The following is a 21,383-nucleotide window of genomic DNA, read 5'->3' on the forward strand; positions in this document are numbered from 1 at the left end:
TGAAATGCACTATGAAAAATGCTAGTAAATTCTCCTGCATTTGTTCCCAATATTACCAGTAAAAAATGTCTACGTCACAAACCCTTCAGGATTAATTTAAATAGCTTTTCGGTTGTAGTAGATGGATTGAATATATTTGAGACCCCACCCCCCCCAACCCCCCAAAAAAGAAAAAAAAAGACCAATTTAAGTCTAATTTGAGCCGCCCATTACCTACACTTGTACTCAAGAATGTTTGTATTAAATATTTGAAATAAATCATTTTCTGATAAGCATGGTAAAACATATGATGAAAACATACGTTAAAATGCTTTCCACTGCTGTCCATATCTACGGTAGTAACTTCCAGAGGATGCAAACCAAGTGATACAACTTCAGGATGTGCCACTGCGTTTTGTTTGCGTTCACACATATCAATTTTAACTTCGTCATTATCTTCTCTGGCAACAACACCACAAATGCAAGGATGATATGCACCACATGCCCAAGTCCTTACCTGAACCTCAAAGTTTCTATCAGGGCATGTGCTTCTATACATAACAAAATCACCTACTTCGTAAGTGTTGTACCGACTGAAACAAAAAAAAATGTGATCAGTTCGAATCGATAATTAATTTTGCATCTTTTTTTTTGGATAATTACCCCGTATAACACCAATTAATAATCTACAAAATATGGATTTCAAAAACATACAAAAATCGAAAATATTTATTCTATGACGTTAACCTTAAAAATGTAATTGTAGGATGATTAAAACGCAAACATGAAAAAAAAAACAAACAAACAAAAACAAAACAAACAAAACAAAAAAACCCCCAAAAAACAAAAACAAAAACAAACAACCAAACATTGTGTTTTACTTAATTGTAAACAGATTGGCAGTATGGTTTTAATTTTTTTCTGTACATGTTTTGATCTTTTCTTCAAATTTTTTTTGTTATGTGACGTCTTCTTTGTATGGCGAACTTTACAAAGATTTTACTCCCAGTAGCGGGTCCTGTGGTTCTGGGAGTAAGAACCCTCCATTTGTTGAAAAATTAGGAAGTTCGTAGTAACATTGAACGACTAGTAGTTTGAAACTCCCATCAAATCTCCCTTTTGAAAATCTTTGGATCCGCCTTTATTCCCTCATAGGGTTTCATATGAAAATATGCCAAGGCACCTTTAAAGTTTGCTACAATAGCATGACATCAATCAAAATGTAAGTTCATTTTAAATGTGTTTTCATTAAAGTTCTTAAAGTTTCAAAAATCTGTCAAAATTTGTCGAGTAAAGCATCTGTCGTCATATGAAAAATGATTAAACACTTTTTATGCAGACTTCAGGTGGTTAAGATCATAGTAATTTTTTGATACATATGCATTTAAAGTGAAACATTGTACCGATTTGATTTTAACATTTTACAAAGCTCCAATCTTTTAAAATTACGTAAGATTGAGATACAAAAAAGTATTGTACCAGTTTATGAGACAGAGCTATTCAAATTAAGACAATTTATGTTTTAGCCTATGTTAATTAATGTCGGCTTGATACTTATACACTTTATTGTAATTGCTTACTTTTTATCAATTCCAATCCAATGGGGGTCCGAGTTTCCCTGGCATGACCCACTTTTTACATCAATAGTGTGGATCTAAATCCGCGAAAGTAATAATTGATACTGTTAACAACTAAACGAAAATTTGAAATTTGTAATTTTCATTTTAAGTACAAAATATTCGTTCCAGCGAAGTGTCCAGTGCTTTGATCACATAAATGTTCATGCCACGTTGGGATATATCGAAAGAGAAAACTAGAACTTCGAACCATTATTTAAATAACATATTTCATAAGTGGACAAAACGCAGACATGCGCCTGTCCACAGTCAGAATATGTTGGTCATTAATGTGTCTTTGTGTCGTTATTTAACTTTTTAGTTTGTTTTGAAGGAGTGTAAATGTTCTGTTACCGTGTATTTTATTACTTTTTAAGATCTTACTTAAAGAGTAATCAAGGGAACCAAGGTTTTAGCGGTAATCAAAAAATGTTAAAAATTAAAAGTAATTAAAAGTGTGTTTACACTTGTCGAAGACTTGTTTAGGAAATCTTAATGTATTACCTATTTCGTATCTAGGTTACACTCTATTACATTGGTTTCGTTTCTGCATATCCGTTATTTTTTTCTGTATTTAAGATCAACGCTTATGTTTGTATCAATGTAACACAATTGGGTAAATCAACACCTAATGTATGTGTACATATACATAAAATCGATATCGTGAGATTTATGAAGGAATTATTATGAAGAAAAATGATCATTTTACCATAATGTTTTACCTGCACTGGTGAAATTTGATAATTTCGCCACATCTCATGTTCGATACTAAATATTGGCTTGAACACTAATTCATGGTTTCTATTCTTATCATCAATGAAGTCACGAGTTGCCTTCACTTTAACTGTGCCTCTGTATGTCTTAGTGTTAGGATCATATGCAAGTTCATACCTACATTTACTTGTTAATATGTCTGAAAAAAGAGAACCCTTCAATAATGTAAAGATTTTAGTGGTAATATAAATCAGAAATAAACTATCAAAAATGTTGAAATGTTGATGTTGGACTTTCAAGATTCTATGAAATAATATTCATAATAATTGTCGTTGTATATTAAAATACCATTTTAGTCAGTTTGAGTTTTATAAATTTTTCCTTAGAATAGTTTTCAAAAGAATTCATATTCTCTACTGCATTTGGTTTTCTAGTGCATGAGAAATATTTTCGGAATTTTATCTCCACATATTGACAAAAGAAATTCTCATTAGGGAGTTTTAATGTTACATATTTCTACTGAATTTTGTCTGCTTGCGTGTAAGAAAAGCTTTGAATACTTGAATTTAATATTAACAGTAATCCTTTTTGTCAGGCTACATAACAAAACTATATCTTAAAATAATTTGAATATCAATGGATGTCAATACCATCGTGTCTTGCGCCTTATGCAGATCTAGGTTATTTTTGTGAGAACAGGCATGGTGCATTAGGTAAATTACTTTGAAACGAATGAAAATGTTACTAAATCAACATTACAGTGAGATCATTCGTTGCTAAAATGATCAAACTTTCAGCATTTTTAAAGATGTACAATATCAGCAATTTCCTAATCATTCGTGGCAAGCGAATGTGAACAAAGCAAAATTTGTCCTGTTTTTGCTCTGAAGACGGTCGGTCAGAAACCTCTAATGCGTATCAGTCATCCCTTTAGTTACCATTTAGACTGTAGAGTTCTGATAAATTTGATCTCATTTTTTGCAAAATAACTATTCCAACTGACATTGCCAGAAAGTATTATAGTGAAGATTTAATTATCTTGCAATGTCGGATGGAATGGTATCATTTGAAAGAAGACTAGATTAATTTGATATGTGCAAAAATTAATTTTGCCCATTAATAATGCGTGTTTCGTACAATAGACTTACAAGCAACGTTCTGGATATAAGAGGGTTTGGTCTTCACCATTCAAGATTTTATTTCGTATCTTGTTATTTAAAAGAACAAGATCTCTGTTACGCTTCCATTTTTATTAAAGGATTTCATGTAAAACTTTAAGAGATTTGGGAAACAGTACGTAGAGAGAATACAGGGAAAAAATAATATTTTGTATGATTTTATTTTTTGGTAGATTTTGTTCAAATTTCACACGTCTCTTTGATTGGCGATTTTATTTTCTTAATTTGTTTTAGAAAAAAATCAGATTTAGTGGACTGTCGAAAAATATGAATGGGGATATTTAATTATTTTATTAAGGTGATCTGTTACATGCAGCGGTTGGCGTGTATGATAACAGTCTTCGTCATAACTGCTATGTTAATGTTTTGCTAATGGACTCTTTGTCATTTAGATAGTACCTCACACAATAAATTTTATTGTAAACATCCTTATGTAGTATCACTCAGTTCTTTCTACTGATCGAATGACTCTCTTAAAATGTTTCATTTCGTCTATATGTCATATGAAGATGAAGAATCCTACCAAAAAGATATATAAAATATGCCTAATACATGTATGCAACAATCCAATAAAGTTTCAATATTGTAAAAGTTTTAATAATTTAGAATATAATTTTATATGTTCATACCAGATAGTTATACGCACCTGTGTGGCACACAGTTTGTCACTGTCGTTTATATGAGGGTTATGGAGGAAGTTCCACTACGTAATTTCTCCCAAGGTTTTGGCTGAGTACACAAATTTACCGTATTCTGTTATTGTAACCCGGAAATTTCCCCGCATAAAACATGTCCCTTAGTACCAAAATTTGTGTTGAGGGGAAAATTTGTTAGTGTTTAATCATCAGTTCTCATACAAAAGAAATTTTATATCCTTATTAAGTACTATGAGGTTTTAGATAGGTCATCTTCAGGAGAAAGAGTAAGAATAAGACAAATTTTGCTTGGTTAACATTCGTTTTTGCCGAATGATTAAGGTATTTATGGTGCTCAGGAGACAGACAAACGCTGAAGGTTTGATCCTTTTAGTCTTGAATGCTCATACTGCTATATTTACCCGACAGTGAAATAACATGGATACAGGAAATAAATAAATTTAAAATAGAAGGAAGTTTGCTTCAACAATCAATGATTTAATAAAATTTCATTCATTTTAAAACAGTTTACTTACTTTGATTAAGTAAAATTTCATTCATTTAGGAAGTTATCTTACTGCATCAATGACTTTTCATTGTCTGGAAAATAACTATGACTGCGGCGTTGAGACTAGCACTTGCTTTAGGGGTAAGACACGATACATACATGATTAGATAACATAATTTGAAATAATTTATTGGTATTTTAGATATTCAAATGACTTTTATGTCACATGACTTACCTGGGTACTTGAATATTTTAACACTCTTCAAATAGTCAAGCAGTAAGAAGATATATATAGAAATAAATAAAATTGAAATTACGTTATGACCAGTAATCACCAATTGGCAAATTAGCAATTCACATGTGTATATGTAGTCAGAGAAACATACAGTACCTTCCAGCAGAAATGTTACTTCGAAATACATTACCCCTTACAGCACACACTTGTATGCTATGCAATGATTATCATATATAACGTCACACGCTGTGATACAAACGCAAACAACTTCGGAAACTCTAATTACGGATTAAAATATGATTGTATTTTTATATATAAAACGAAAGCCTTAGGGAGATGAAATAGTTAAACTAAAAATTTGGGTAAAATAATTATATAAGGGTTTAGATCAATGTTATCAAAATTATATTTCTAAAAACTTTCAAAGCTTTTCTATGTGTTTAAAAAATAAACCCTAACTTTCTCGAGAATAGCAGAAAATACTTACCCACATGATTAAAGTTTCATTTTCTATGTTGCTTTTCTAATTGTGAAATTATGCGTATGAATAATATTATTTTTGCTATGTGACATATTATTTTTGTAGTAGTTGTGCTTAATTATGTTTATTTGCCACATCATACACTAGTATTGTACATTTTTAATGTTTATGTCTCTTGTAGTACCGACATGTCCCTGCAATTTGCAATGAAATGTTCAGTTCTATTTCTTGTTCTCTTTTGTTTTCTCAGCTTCGGGTTCATGACCTTCGAACTTTTATCTGATAATTATGATTTTTAAACTTGTCCGAGGAATGATGGCAGTAAAATGAAATTTGTTTTTTACTAACTGTAGTCGACTAAATCATGCCATGACCAGTAAAATACGGATTATTTAGAGGATTGAAACATATGTGATTTTGTATTGATGGCTAAACTGGTTAAACCAAAGACATTATGACGCCTTTATTTCCAATTGTTAACGTTTATTACATTTTACATTAATGACTCCTAATGTTTAGTATTTACTTTGAATTGCAAAGCCTTTTGTTTATTTAATTAACACTGGCATGACCTTCCGTTGGGGTAAAAACAGATGTCCGTCAGATTGAATGTTAAATGGGTTTAAATATAGATTTATTTACAGAATTAATTTTAATAAATATGACTGTTTTAATGACAAAATTATCTAAAAATTCCCTCGAGTGTAAGGATTCACTCTACAGTTACATTAAGGCGCACTGTATTGCACACCAAGTTACCCCCGTCAAGTTTTGTAAAACTTAAAATTCAAAAGTTGAAATTTGGTGGATAGGAAAACTGATTCAACAGGTCATAATTTTCCTTTCCATGTTTGTCTATCCCGGACTTGACTTTTTATGAGCAATTCGGCGGGTGTTTCTAGAAAAGCAGAGGACGCTTACCCTACCGGTGCACCTGGTCCATGCTCCCAGTTTTTAGTGGAGTTGGAGTTGCTCATTTACTTTTGTTACTTTGTATATATGATTTTAGTTACTTTATGTTCTTTGTTGTGTATGTCTGTTTTCCATGTCTGGTCTTTGTCCCTGGATTACATTCTTTTGATTACCGCTATAACCTTGGTTCCCTTTATTACTCTTTTGAACCTCCACACACCAAGGATTTCAAAAATATGCACTTTTTTTTTATGACAAAACACTAGAAATTTCTGTGCGGACTGCCTGAAAACAACTTTATTTCAACAAAATGAGACACAATTTCCAGAAATGAACTGTACTACCTCAAGTCTCGGTATTACCACTACATGTAATTCATAAATTTTAAAAATCTTCGTGTTTAAATAAAATTCGTTTTTGAATTACATGATGAAAACAATAATGATATTGTGTATGTATTCGGACTGCAGTCTGGTCAATGAACGGAGAAATACATACGACTCATCTATGGCGATTTAGTATTAACGATGGTAAATGGTTACCGGTAATGGGTATTGTAACAAAAAAGAAGATTATAATATCAGGTCCAACAGGATAAAAAAACTACATATGTTTTACTGTTAGAGAACGAAAAATATCAAGTTGTTTTTCATTAATCTAAAGCAGCACCACTGATAATAAAATCTAAGGACAATCAATATTGTGCACCACTGTTTGATTTCATATTGTAACATCGAATGCGCGGGCAACCCTGTTTCACAGTAATCTTAAATAATGATGGATGTGACCTTATCATACAGTTAATAATGTACATGTACACAAATACAACAAAGCTGTATTCGACACCTTTAATTTGTATATGATGCCAATGGTGGCAGCATACTGTCCATTTTTAACTTTTGTTAACAAGTGTACTATTTTATCTGTAATATGTTTGTGATATATCATAATTAAGACCTTTAAAAGCACTGGTTCACTTAAAAAACCAATATACGAGAAAAAAAGAAACAAAGAAAGAAGAAAAGTAACTTTTGGTTGTTCCATTGGAGTACATATTTCAAGAATTGATTTCTATGAATTTCTTTTTGACCTATTTATAATTATTTTAATTTTTTTTATTGAGTTTTATCAATGCATCATTCGGTTTTCCAAGTAACGCTATTGAAAAGCCACTTTTGGTTTGGATAGACCGCAGACGTATTAAAAATGTAACCTTCATGATACTTTTTGATAAAATTACAATATCACAGAAAATTGACTTTATTTCACCAACCAAATATAGTATTCTTTAATTCTAGAACGTAATATACGTCAACATGGAGGTAGCAAGTTAATATTTCATTAATATATACTGAATATTTCATGTCAAAATCTGTATCACATGTTATATCACAAGTAAGCCAAACACTTACTGAAACGCTCAAAATGATCAGAACATACACAGAATTAAATGAAAAAAATATGTTCAGTGTTATTCATTGCAAATTCAGTGTGTATTTCTCAAGTCGTGTTCAGTGTTTTCGGTGAAGCGTTCAGTAAGTTCAGTAGTCCACTTGAAAGTCAGTTCAGTAACCGATCAGTGAATTTCATTGAATTAAATTATTTGTGTTAAGTTGTAAACAAGAGTTTGTTCAGTATGGTTCAGTATACAGAAATATTAATTATCTCCCTTTAACCTCCAAAATAATTTACATGCACTATTTCAAAGCAATATCTTTATAGCTTATTTGACCGAATAATCTAGAACGTTGGGCTTAGTGAAGGAGGTGTAGCCATATATGTCAGAGCAGAGGATGGCCCCTTAACTTTAAGTAGATATAGACATGTATATGTATATTTATTCTTGCATCATGTTATGTTGATCCTCCCTGTACATGATAACTATCGTTATGTCCTCTTCTCGTACACGAATGTTTCTTTCGAATAATTACGAATATAAACAAGTACTATCTTTAAAAATAAAATTTGTCAGGGCAGTAAAATTTGTTATGTTTACTTATAATTTTCTACATTTCATGCAGGAAATGACACATGGCACACGATTTTAATTTTCGATACAGTTTTTTTCGAACCGCAACTGAGTTATCAGTAGTTGGCCAATCGGTAAACCAAACTGTGATCAGGTGACTTGCGTTTCCATAGAAGAGCGTCTTTAAGGTCAAAGGGTGAAAAACGAAACTATACCGACTGCATCAGAAATATTCAAAAGATTCGTAAAACTAACACGAATCCTTGTGAAAGCCATTTTACAATGATTTGTGATTTCTTCACGATTGGTTATGAGAATGAACAATACCCATTTACTGTTTATTAAATATGAACGCATTCCGTTTATAATAACAATTCACGGCTGATTCATTGCGGGTATGTACGAGCAATTAACGAATGCATACGATGGATTAACCAATAAACACGAAACCTGATTGATTGCTTTATTTTCTAAAACTTCTTCCAATAAAGTATTGAACGCGTTTTGTAAGGGATGTTGCGCAGAGGTAGTATAATTACCGTTGTAATTTAATTGAGGATTTTTTGTACTGATTGCATGCCACTATTTCAATTACCTTTCGTAATGGTCAATAATGCTTAGGTAATGTGTTGTCGCTGATTTGCAGTAGTAATGATAATAATATACTAAAACATCCTTAATAAAAATAAAAACAAAATTGTACTGCATTGAATTCCATATTAACAGTATTTTAACCACGATTTCTTCGCTAAATTAAAAATTATTAAACGTTTGAGTAAAAACTAAACAAATCAATCTACACAATGATACTTAAAAAACGAATAGTATGCCTTTTTGTTTAAGAAATAAATCACTCCATTTTATCATTGTTTTACCACGGGCTGGCCATTTATGCTGCTTTAAATTACGACATAAATGGCTTGCCCGTAGTAAAACAATGATAAAATGGAGTCTCCGTGATTTATTTGGATTCTTACAGGAATAGTTTCTTCATATATGTGTTGCACGAAATGTTGGTCATGTGTTTATCACTTTTTTACCTAGGCTGTGGTCTAAAAAGCTTTGCAGCATGTCATATTAGAATATAAAATGACACCAAAATGTTTTTTTTTTTTTTTTAAATTATTGAATAAAAATTCAAATAGAAAAACCTGGAGATTACAAACAAAATAAAACTGAATTAAAAAATGGAAATGATTGTTATTCCTGGTTTTTCTCGAGTTGTAAAACAAAAAAAGTTATTTCAGACTTTTCTCTATTTCTATAATCTTGCGCACACCAAAAAACATTTCCTTTACGACTTCATACTCCGTCAGGCCTAAACGACGCTTATTGCTGACGTCATAGATACCATCAATGCTCTCCGTGTGTTCTCCATTCACACCTGCGTAAAATAGAATAATTTAAATGTTATTAGGAAAACTTTAGATATTATAGAGTGGGTAAAAAATCTACCAAATTTGTACTCTGGGCCTAAGTACCAAGTTTAACACTTAGCTTCCGCAAAAATTAGAAATACCGAAATATTTCGTTTACCTTTTTACCTCAAAGTAACACACAAAAAAAAAAACCGCTGTACGGTATAAATATATACAGTGTATATGTTTAAATATAATTTCGATTCGCTGAGAAACAAAATGTTAATCGAGTAAGATAATAAAACTTTCTATCATTTAAAGGTCACTCGCTCTTGAACCCTGAGTTACATGTCTACATGATCATGGTGTATTTAACGTTGTTGTACGAACTCTCGTCTTATTTGAATGACAAATACATACCAATTATTTCATACTCCTATACTTCACCCATTGCATCCAAAATTTTCAATTATAAAGGCTATTGCAGAACCTCGAGATTGAGGACTTCAAGGCTAAACCACCTGATTTTTCTTGCAAAAACTCTCCATTCAAACATGGTCCTTCTGGTAACTTCGTTTCGGGCAATTTAACCATCATCGAAAACGAATCTCTGCGTAATATTCTTTCTAAAGGTCCCAAGTACCGTGAACCACGCTCCATAAATTGGAATTATAACTTTAATGTTCTTATGGATGCCGTGGAGGACTATGCAAGAAAATGGATAAAACGAGAACAAGAAGACATTGATTCTCTGTCAGAGTGGTTAAATGCCGTGAGGTCTTTAATTTTGAAACGAATGAAAGTTTTAAGTAGGTCAATGAGTGCCAAAGCTACAATTTTCAAAGACCCCGAAGTAGCAAAAACAATGTCTACTATACATTACAAATATGTTGTCGTACCAGCAGACAAAGCCCAAAACAACATTGTTTTTGCCTGCAAAACGTTTTACACCCAATGTTTATTATCAGTGGTAGACGTAGAAAATAATAGCAGTGATAAGATATATACTTCTACCACACTCTCCATAGAAGAGATTGTGGAAAACCGTAAATCTGTGCTATCCTCTTTTGGTCTCTGCCAAGGACGATAATTGTGAACTGGATTCCTAAACTCCACAAGAATCCACACAAACAACGTTTCATAGCTGGATCTGCAAAATGTACCAACAAACCTCTTTCAAAACAGTAATACTCACAACTGTCAAAGAGGGTCTGCAGTCCTACCACAACACTTGTTATTCCCGTAGTGGTATTAATTCAATGTGGATCCTAAAAAATTCCAAAGACCTTTTGGAGACCATCAGTTCAAGACTATTATCTGAATATAATAGCATTAAAACCTATGATTTTTCAACACTGCATACTTCTATTTCCCATATTCAGTTAAAATCCCGACTTAAAATATTATACATCGTTGTTGTCCAAAAAAAGATGGTACACCTAGAAACAAATATATAGTTTTTGGTAGAGATTCCTCATACTTTGTAAGAAATAATTCCAAATCATCTTCCAAATATACAGAGGAAGATGTTTACAAAATGCTGGAATTTTTAATCGACATCATATTTGTCCAGTGTAGTGGACGTGTTTTTTCAATAAACGGTCGGCATTCCAGTGGGATCAAATTGTGCTCAAATTTAAGATTTATATACTATATACAGTATATACCTCGAAGTTGTAGGTTATATTGCTGACAGATAGTGTTAAGCATTTCTCTTTTTTTGTCAAGCATGGGTATTTTGATAAGGACACTTGCTCTCATACAAGTTCCAATATTTGTTGGACAGTTTCCGAGATAACCGTAGTCTTCATCATGGCCAAACTTAATCTTTTGTTCCAACTGTATTATGGCCTATAAAATGAAATGTTTTAACTATAACGCTGAGGATTTACATGTACATTTTATATATAGATAACAAAATTCTCTATTGAACTGCAAGTTAGGATTTCCGAAAAAGTTTATAATATTGCACTGGTATTTATCACCTACAAATCAGAATGTTCTGAAAAAAATATAATGCAGGGAATAAATATGTTTATTTTGGAAAAAAAAACTCCCATTGTCATGCCAATATTTTACACGACTTTAGAAATCATACTTATATATTGTTCAGGTCTACTCAATCTTACGAAAATCAAACGACAATTAACACAAAAGAAATATATAATATATACGAAGCCAGTTATACAAAGTCCGGAAACTGTATTATAAATGTACAGAAAATAAAAACCTACGATTGCCAGTGTTCGATGGACAGCATCTACGTCACTTCCTTTTTGCATAGAAATGATACGTAAATGATCACCTTCATTTAACCAAACTAGAAAAGTTCTGGAAGGGTTCATATAAATCCCTCTTCCAACTGGCCATCCCTCATACGCACCAGCATCACGTGCAGTACTAACAAAGAAGCAAAGATTTTAAAAACGCGAGTAAGACAATTTGACGTCGATTTTCGTTCGAAAGTAGGATTAGAGACTAAAATAAAGTTAGTATTGCAATTATAATACATATATGAAAAACAAAACTTCAATGATATTTCAGTCCTTATGTTGCTGAGAAATATTATACATCAACAATAAAAAATTAACAAACACACAAACAAAAACATCACCGCCCCAAAACCTCAAAAACCAATCCAAAATGCACAAAAACACTAAAATAACCCCCCCCTCCAAAAAAAAAAAAACCGAATCATATGTATTGGAACGGGGCAAAATACAAGGGAACATATAAAATAAGAAAGGAGACTAAAAATTTAAAATGGAACCAAAACAAATTGTCACAATATGCACGGCGCAAAAAAAATCGTCGTATGCCGGAACAATGAAAGTACCATATCCGGAAAGAAAAATAATGACTGCATCGGAAACTTAAAGCTAACATTCAGCTCATGTATATGTATTTCATCGAACCCAAAAAATGGTGAAATACTATCAAGTCAAAATTTTAGTTTAAACATTTAAACATCTTTTTACAAAACGCCTTTAAGAACATGCTGAGCATTTTTTTCCGGAATTGTATTTACACATGTAATTGAATTCTATTGAATAGATTTAAGTACAACTAGTGATATAGTTATCTGGAAAATAGAAAAAAGGTGTTTGAACTCTCTATGAAACTTAGATTAAATACTTATGAAAGGATGGAAACTTTCAATTTTAATTTTTGACCAATTAAAAAGCACTCCAGATAAGAATCTTGCAAAAATGTGATTAATGGTTGGAAAGCCAACATAATTTGATGTTCGATATTTTGGCTAAAATGTTATAGTAAACAGAAATTTTGTGGCTTTTCATATAACCCTAGGTCTTAGGAGATATGTATTCTAGAATTCAAAATGAAGGGAGACGACTCTAAAATACAATAGAAACTGTTGGATTTTCAAAGAAGATTATCCCCTAAGAGCAGACAGTTTTGAATGAATAATTATTCTTTTTCATCATATAGACCTATAATGCAAGTCTTTTTTGTGTGCATCACCTATTACAGAATTACAAAATTAACCTACTGATTATCATTGCGGTACATCAAATGGTCATCAACCAACTGTTGGTACTGCTCCGGCGTTAATGAATCTACTGGAATATAGCGGCCTTTATAATCATCGTCAAGGGTAGCTAAGGCGTCTAAGGTAAGGTCTACAATCTTAGTTCTCTGCTGAAATATAAATATATATAAAAAAATGAATTGTTATGTTATTACATCTTAATGTATAGTACCACAGAAAAAATGATAAACTATTATAATTCAATGAAATAAAATTTAGCAAGGTCAAATAATAATATTGAAAAAAAAAACCGAACAACATACAGAAAACCAAAGGCTAAACAAAAATAAAACAACAAACAACAGAGAGAAAGCAACACAGTACAGATACCAATCACTGTTAAATTAGATGTGACATGCAGACAAACTAGTGCGTATAAAGTAACACTTCAATACAAATTTATTAATCATATACTTTAGAAAAGGGTTCGGTATATACTGGTTTCACTGTAAAAGTACATGTTGGTTATTAATGATGCATGATGGGAATTCCTCTCGATTTTAGCCAGAACTATATTTAAATATATAATTGGAATGTAAATAAAATTGAAACGATGTCTTATACTGCAATCGATTTTACTTCAAATGTTTGTTCTTTAGAATCACCGATACAATTTACCTTAAAAGCAGTGGCATGTTTTCAAACACTGAAAATCAAATACCTCATTGCCACTGATTCATTAAAAATGAATAAAATAAAGATTATAAACATATAAAAACGTATAGTTACTTCATTCGTTATCAGCGGAGGGAATGGAAATCCCTCAAAACTCCTTGCAACACGAATTCTTGTGGAAATGATGAATTTGCCACTTTCATCTATAATAGGAAAGTTGTTGTTTTTTTCGATTCCAAAGTGTTTTGGTGGATGGTGCGCACTGGTTACATTGTGGTAATCACACACAATTGGATGGAGTAGAGGCCTAAATACCTTATATGCTTCAGGGTCACATGAGTAGACACCAACCTTACTGTCAGGATTCAGACAACCTAGATAATAATATATTTAGTATAGTGTACATGATAGCTGAAAGATAAAAACATCAACACCGAAGTCATAGGATTTGGTAATTAAATACACAAACACCATTCTTATAAATATTGCTAAATTCGATATACTGTATTTATGTTTCAAGGAGTATTTTCTCATCTGATAACAAAATATAACTTGGACAGATTTTCAACTAAACAGTCCAACCAAGTAAGGACAAATTATTCCAGAGTAAAATTTCATGAATTTAATGCATTTTATTTGTGGATATCAATTGAAATTATACAGGAGAAGTACAATTTAGTAGAAATAATTCAAAGTCAAGGCATATTTCAACAGAAACAAAATTTTACGAAGATCGAGCTAATGCAGCTTTACGAATTGTGAAGGGTAATTTCAGTAAATTCAGTTGCTTCATTCAACACTAGTTCAGTAGTGTTAAGAGTGCATTAAGAGTGTTCGGTATTTTCTGACATGGGAAAACAAGTATATGTCTAGTATTGTAAATAGTAGACAAATGTTTAACAGTCTCATATTATATTCATAATAGATATTAAATGAGATTGAGTTACCTCCCTTAAATTAGATTTATTTTAAAGTGCAAATATAAAGTAAAGGTTTTTTTTAATGTCGTTGACTTCCCATTTCTGGTTTCGCAGTTACGGCCCAATATGTTTGGCTTTAAATTATCATTTATATTATTTTTATAATATTTTAAGATAAATGTAAGATATATAAATGAAGAAATGAAAACTTATTATTATTCATGAGTAATAAAATGAAGAAAATTGTAATTAAGATAAAAATACAGAATAATTCTGAAAATAACAATTGAGATAAATGAAAAATAAGAAAATGCCAACTGTTCCGTAAGCTGGTGGAAGCCTATGATAACAAAATCTATATCCTAACAACAGACAATAGTTCAGATGTTGCTTTTTCTTAAGACAGCGATAACCTGAAAAAAAAAGACGAGAAATAAAAAAAACATAAAGTCATTTCAAAACATAACACCAGATAATTATTATTTCAAATGAAAGGGGCATATGTCAATATATATGAAATATATTATCATGTAAATTTGCATTTTTATATTTTAATAGAAAATTATAAGAACACTAAGTTTGCATTTAAATTGGAAACGTTTATACACTTGCTCTATTTTTAACTTGTTATCTTGATTTTTAAAGAAAAAAAGATTGGTTCTTATCGACCTTCGTGCCGAAATATAAGTTCAAATTTGTCCATTAGTTCTCTAAAATCTATGTCTTTTGTTACTAAAATAATGCGTAGGGTATTAATTTGATATGTGAGAAACTTTGTCATTCATTACAATGTTAGGGAAAATGTGTTCTCTTTTCAAAACGCGAGGCGCTACATGTAAAATCATTACTGTGGAGCACGTACTGGGGATACACTCGCGTATATTGGGGAAAGGCAATACAATGAATGAACGTGTTAACTTGACTTAAATTAACATCACGAGTCTGTTTATTAGTCCGACAATGACATTAAGTATATTGAAGCACCTTCCTATATCAAAATTAAAAAAAAACTGATTAGGTACATGTACAATATAAACTAAGATAAAACGCTGGGTTACTTCATCTACTAAAAAATCGCGTTCAAATGAAGGTGTGAAGGAATCCGTGTATTTAACCTAATACTTGTTTTCCTCAGTCAAGGTCAAATTAGAAATGACTGAATTATAAAGATACAAGGATTTCTTTTGTGTTTTGGGAAAAATGAAAGTAATCAAGATCAGCAATTATGGTAATGTTCTTACAGTCAACGTAGGTCTGAATAAGACCGTAACTGTATAATGTAGTTAATTTATCTTACAGTGATAACAAAAGGTGTGACACTTGACATTCAAGTTAAACGATTGTGGAATCTCATTTGTCTGTTCAAATATAGCCGAGGGAGTGAGTAATCAAGGGAACCAAAGTTATAGCGGTAATCAAAAGAATGTAATCCAGGGATAAAGACCAGACATGGAAAACAGACAATCACAACAAAGAACATAAAGTAACTAAAATCATGCATACAAAATAACAAAAGCAAATGAGCAACTCGGACTCCGCTAAAAACTGGGAGCGTACTCTGCTTTTCTAGAAACACCCGCCGAGTTGTTCATAAAAATTCAAGTCCGGGGTAGACAAACGAGGAAATGAAAACTATGACCCGTTGAATAAATCAGTTTTATGGTGCAGATGGATACACCATAATGATCCACGAGTTCATGATGACGACCAAGATGACTTCAATCTTGTAGCAACATAATCCTGTTCCAGAGGCCTATTTGTTAGGGTTCTAGCGCGAACATATAACTGCTTTCAAACAGAAACCCACAATGTTTCCATTCTTAATATACAGAAATTAAAATCGAGACATCTATTGATAGCAGACATAATTGCGGTGAAATCGAATAAACGGCCGAAGGAACAGACGAACGGAAGGACAGAGGGCGTTTTAAGTAAATCTTTCATTTGTCGAGTGGGGTATGATAAAATTTACTATGCTAATAGGTCTTTGCTGCGGCTTTTAATATCCATGGAGCGTTTAACAGCATTAACAATACAGTGTGGTTGTTTTTTGTTTACTAAAAGTGAATTAAATGGTCCGAGTGTGAGTTGTGTTTCGTTTTTCAAACCAAAATGTACTCTCAAATTGTTAATACTTCCATTAAATAGAACGCATCATTAATTCATTATTATTTTCGATTTTTAACTATGCGGTGGGTCGCTGTCCTGGATTTCAAGGTAGCGAGTAAGCATTAAGTTCTTAAAAAGAGAGAGGTGACTAGTGTATCATTTCTCGCTAGTTTAGTTCTCTCGCATATAATCTGTTTTATACCCTTTTATTGCTTCCTTAGGCAGAGAATCAATGTTTCCTGTGGACCACATTTCCTCAGGGAACGTTTAAGTCAGCTAATTTCGTGTTAACATTTGGACAAAACTGCAGATAATATTTTGAAACCCCTGTCCTGAAATCCTCTGAACCCCCCTTCTTTTAATATCCCGGTTTTAAATTGGTGCGTTTAAACACCGCTCAGGATTCCACAGTGCACACAGGACCAGATGAAAAGATACATGTATATGACGTAACGATTCATCTTTATACTACAAAAAAAAAAAAAAAAAAAAAAAAAAAAAAAAAAACGAGTATATATGCTATTTGGACAATATACAATGTACGGTTCAACCAGCTCGGCATTTGGCTGAGTTAATGATTCGTGAATTCACAGTACACCTATTACTTTACCAATAAGTGATTAATTGTGATTAATTAACACGGTGACGTAAAATATGATAACTTTGTATCATAGACTTTTATTTTTTGCAAATTAGTGAATATGACATCACTAATGAGATTGGCGAACTCTCCTATTACAGGTTTATGATGATATACTATGTTCCTATGATAGGTTAATTAAAAAAAATAGTTTTCTTCTTTTCACTTTTTAGTGTTGGGTTTTAATGTTGTGGTTTTTTTTTAATTATAAAATAATAATTAATATAAAAATAGATATATAGTCTGATAAGAGAAGAAAATGGGTTTAAATAATACCTGTCCACTTTATCACTATTTTTAAAGATGTAATTAATATGGCAAGCCAAAGTGGACAAAAATAAGTGTTTTCTAATATTAAAAATGATTTTTTAGATATTACAAATTCATTTTTAATATAACAAATTTGATTTCTAATACTACAAAACCTGTTTTTAATATTAAAAAATATTTTTTTATATTAAAAATTCAATTGAATTTCTAATATTAAAACGTGTTAAAAAATTATTGAATTTACATTTTTTTAATATTATAAAATCATTTAGTAATATTAAAAAATGTGACTGATTTTGCAAAATGTTTTTTTTAATATTACAAATTCATTTTCTAATATTATAAATTCATTTTCTAATATTACAAATTCAATTGGTAATATTACTTAATCAGGATTTTCTAATATCAAAAAAGTATGTTTTCTTAATATCACAAATTTGTTTTCTAATATTACAAATAGGATTTCTGATATCACAAAACCATTTTTTAATATTTAAAATTCAATTGAATTTCGAATATTAAAATTGATGATTTAATATTAGAAATCGATTTTCGTACTATTAGACTAAGTAAGTGTTTAGTTTGGGCACATACAGAGTATATACATTTATACACTCAATAAACTTTGAATTTTCTGACTGTGCCATAGACCTGCAAAGTTTCCCATCATTGCGTTGCACCTGTAATACAATTAGCACGTTTTTGAATGTATGTCTTTGTTTGGTACAGAAATTTCCATTTTTGATCATTTAAAGCTAGCTTTCTATATTTTATTTCACTATCATTGTGTTCAGACATGTAGTCTCTTCATCACAAAATAAACATATAAAATCTATGTCTATCCTGCAAAATAATGTATGGACATACGTTTAGTACCATATCGACTTAGAGCAAACAATAATATGCACCTATAATTCATCTATGCAAATCATAGTAAAAAAATATTGCCGTTCATGGGTCTTTCTTGTTTTTGACTTTTTACAGCAATTTATGTCGTAAAATGATAAAATAAACAGCATTTTAGAAAACATTTTTGCTCTCATCTGAAAAAAAAAAAAAAAACAAAACATCACAGTTTAAGCCAAATTATTTCTTGTGTGACTGAGAAGAATCCAGAATTGAAAGAAGCAATAGCGAAGGTAGCAACGGAGGAAATGCAAAAAAAAAACCAAAAAAAAAAAAAACCACTGATTTTCATCAAAAATTGTACTCGTGAAAAATATTGCAGAAAGTGACATTAAGGTATCTGAAAAGCTATTTTAGATAACGTCAATCGTGAAATTTTGGCGGCAATTTTTTTTTGCAATTTTCGCGGTAAATACCGATACAGTGATACCTGTCATCCCGGTTCTCGGGTCTACGTTCCAGGTATCAGCTTTTAGCTATACACTCTGACGATGTTCCGGTACATTTATTTATGTGTAACATACTGAATATTGCGACCGAAAACCAGAATAATATGTCTGAACCAAATATTCTTTTAAGTCTCCTTGAACCTGTTTGAATGTATTTCGATAAACTGAACATATGTCTGCAAGGACAGAAACTACAGTCCAAAAGGGTTTCGGTATAGACAGTTTTCAACAAGTGGCAACATCCCATCAGCATATGGAGTGTTCATATCACAACTCATACGTTATGCCAGAGCTTGCCGAAACTACGCAGACATTTTGTATCACGCTAGAACTCTAACAAATAGGCTTCTGGAACAGGGTTATGCAGCTACAAGATTGAAGTCATCACCATAGAAGCTTTATGGTCGTCATCATGAACTCGTGGATCGTTATGGTGTATCCATCTGCACCATGAAAACTGATTTGTTCAATGGGTCATAGTTTTTCATTTCCTCGTTTGTCTACCCCGGGTAGTCCGAGTTGCTCATTTGCTTTTTTTACCTTGTACGTATGATTTTAGTTATTTTATGTTCTTTGTTGTGTATATCTGTTTTCCATGTCTGGTCTTTGTCCCTGGATTGCATTCTTTTGATTACCGCTATAACTTTGGTTCCCTTGATTACTCTGTCACTACATTTGAATGGTAGACGAGGACCCATTCTCATGAAACCACGAAGTCACGTGAAGAGACTGACATACCCTATTTTGAACCTTGATAAACTTAAAACATGTCTGAAATGAACAGAATCTAAAGTCCAGAAGGGTTTTGGTTTAGACACTGCATAAACTTCTGAATAATTGGATATTCTTAAAATGTACGTCTTTAACACAAAATTCATGTAGATCCACTGAAAAAAAAAATCAAATTATATAATGTTCTAATCTTTTAAATCATACAATCTTACCAGAACGAATTACATCTGCGAGTGTTGTTCCTAATTGTGTCGTTTTATTTTTCAGCATTTGATATAAGTCAAATGTCAAATATTTCTTGAGTAACGAATTAAAAAGATAGAAAATAAAGTGAACCATTGTCAAGGAAGCGCAAGTTTTAGAGTAATCAGGGGAACCGAGATTCTAGCGAAAATAAAAATAATGTAATCCAGGGACAGAGATCGGACTTTGAAAACAGACACACACAACAATGAACATATATAAAACAAAAATAATACGTACAAAGCAACAAAAGTAAATGAGCAATTCGGAATCTTATAAAAACTGGGAGGAAAAATGACATACTATACTCGACGTCACCTTGATCTCGGAAACAATTTAATCACCAATGTTATCAAAAATTTCATTTTCCAGCAAATTCATCCTTCACAATACAATTTCGGACAGAAAATCCCATAGTGATTCTCAATTCGTTTTTTCTTCTCTGTTAATATATTGGTAATTCACGTACGAATTAAATAAGCTATGGGTAGTAAAAATAACCTGAGGAATGGTTACAAACTCGAAGTTGAGTGGTTTTAGTCAGATCACTTATTATCTACTATCTCATGGTTTCCGAATGATGACTGACTGGACAATGTAAACAACATGGCGTTTGAAAATGTGCGATTTATACAGAATATCTAAAACTGTCTGTATTGTTTGTTATTTACAACAATATGATTTTATACAAACTATTTCTTTTAGCCTGGTTATAAAAAAGGAATTATCAGTTGTTCATGACAGTATCTTCTGCTATATTTATTATCATTTATTATAAATATGAGACAGGCTTAAACTGTAAAATGACGAAGTTTCAAGCTAGAGTTGCCGTATTAGTGGGAGGTCTTATGGTAGACCAAGGAAGACTTGTTGTCTGACCAAATAACTTCCGTATAATAATAGTTTAAGCTATTATAGAGGGCTACTTCTATGGAACATCATAAAGAAAAAGATTTCTAAAGTTTGACATAGATATTAGGGTCCATAAAAACAATTTTGGCGAAGAAGATACGAAACTAGTTTTCTCTGCATTCATTTTTTTCTCATTCGGAACTATTCAGTCATTTCGGTTACAAGAAATCAAGATTTTCCGAAGTAATACATCAAATTTGTATTTATTACCGCCATAGATACGTCCTTGTTATCTATTTTCTTTTATATACACTGAAGATTGCACTGACAAATGTATAAACAAAATCATTAAAATGGTAACAAAATATGTTTCTTTAAATATGTATACTAAATGACTGCAATTTTGAATTATGCAATACCATTTTAATTACTCTTTTCATATAGTGAAAATGTGATATTTTTTTCCCCATTTCACAAAATTAAATACCGTGGGACCGAAAAATTCAAGACTC

The 21,383-nt window shown here is 31.5% G+C and overlaps 2 protein-coding genes across 2 annotated transcripts in view; both read right to left on the minus strand.

Moving 5' to 3' along the window:
* LOC148611977 (von Willebrand factor D and EGF domain-containing protein-like) overlaps nucleotides 1-3,497 on the minus strand; it is a 30,368-nt gene extending 26,871 nt beyond the window's left edge. Inside the window, exons 1-4 of the mRNA XM_088595346.1 lie at nucleotides 3,458-3,497; nucleotides 2,318-2,508; nucleotides 1,405-1,415; nucleotides 149-572 (exon numbers count right to left, since the gene is read on the minus strand). Of these exons, the coding sequence (XP_088451472.1) occupies nucleotides 149-572; nucleotides 1,405-1,415; nucleotides 2,318-2,508; nucleotides 3,458-3,497 (666 nt within the window). The remainder of the gene's footprint in view (nucleotides 1-148; nucleotides 573-1,404; nucleotides 1,416-2,317; nucleotides 2,509-3,457) is intronic.
* A 5,007-nt stretch (nucleotides 3,498-8,504) lies between these two features.
* On the minus strand, nucleotides 8,505-20,084 carry LOC148611980 (arginine kinase-like). The gene is made up of 6 exons (XM_088593036.1): nucleotides 19,989-20,084; nucleotides 13,865-14,124; nucleotides 13,097-13,245; nucleotides 11,820-11,985; nucleotides 11,253-11,436; nucleotides 8,505-9,611 (listed from the first exon to the last, which is right to left on the minus strand). Exons 1-6 carry the CDS (start codon nucleotides 20,044-20,046, stop codon nucleotides 9,466-9,468), a joined length of 963 nt encoding a protein of 320 aa, XP_088449162.1. The 5' UTR covers nucleotides 20,047-20,084; the 3' UTR covers nucleotides 8,505-9,465.
* Between the last annotated feature and the right edge of the window lie 1,299 nt (nucleotides 20,085-21,383).

Source organism: Perna viridis, chromosome 7 (genome assembly GCF_037379345.1).
Source record: "Perna viridis isolate PV_CMFRI_1.1 ecotype Kerala chromosome 7, ASM3737934v1, whole genome shotgun sequence".
Classification (NCBI taxonomy): domain Eukaryota; kingdom Metazoa; phylum Mollusca; class Bivalvia; order Mytilida; family Mytilidae; genus Perna; species Perna viridis.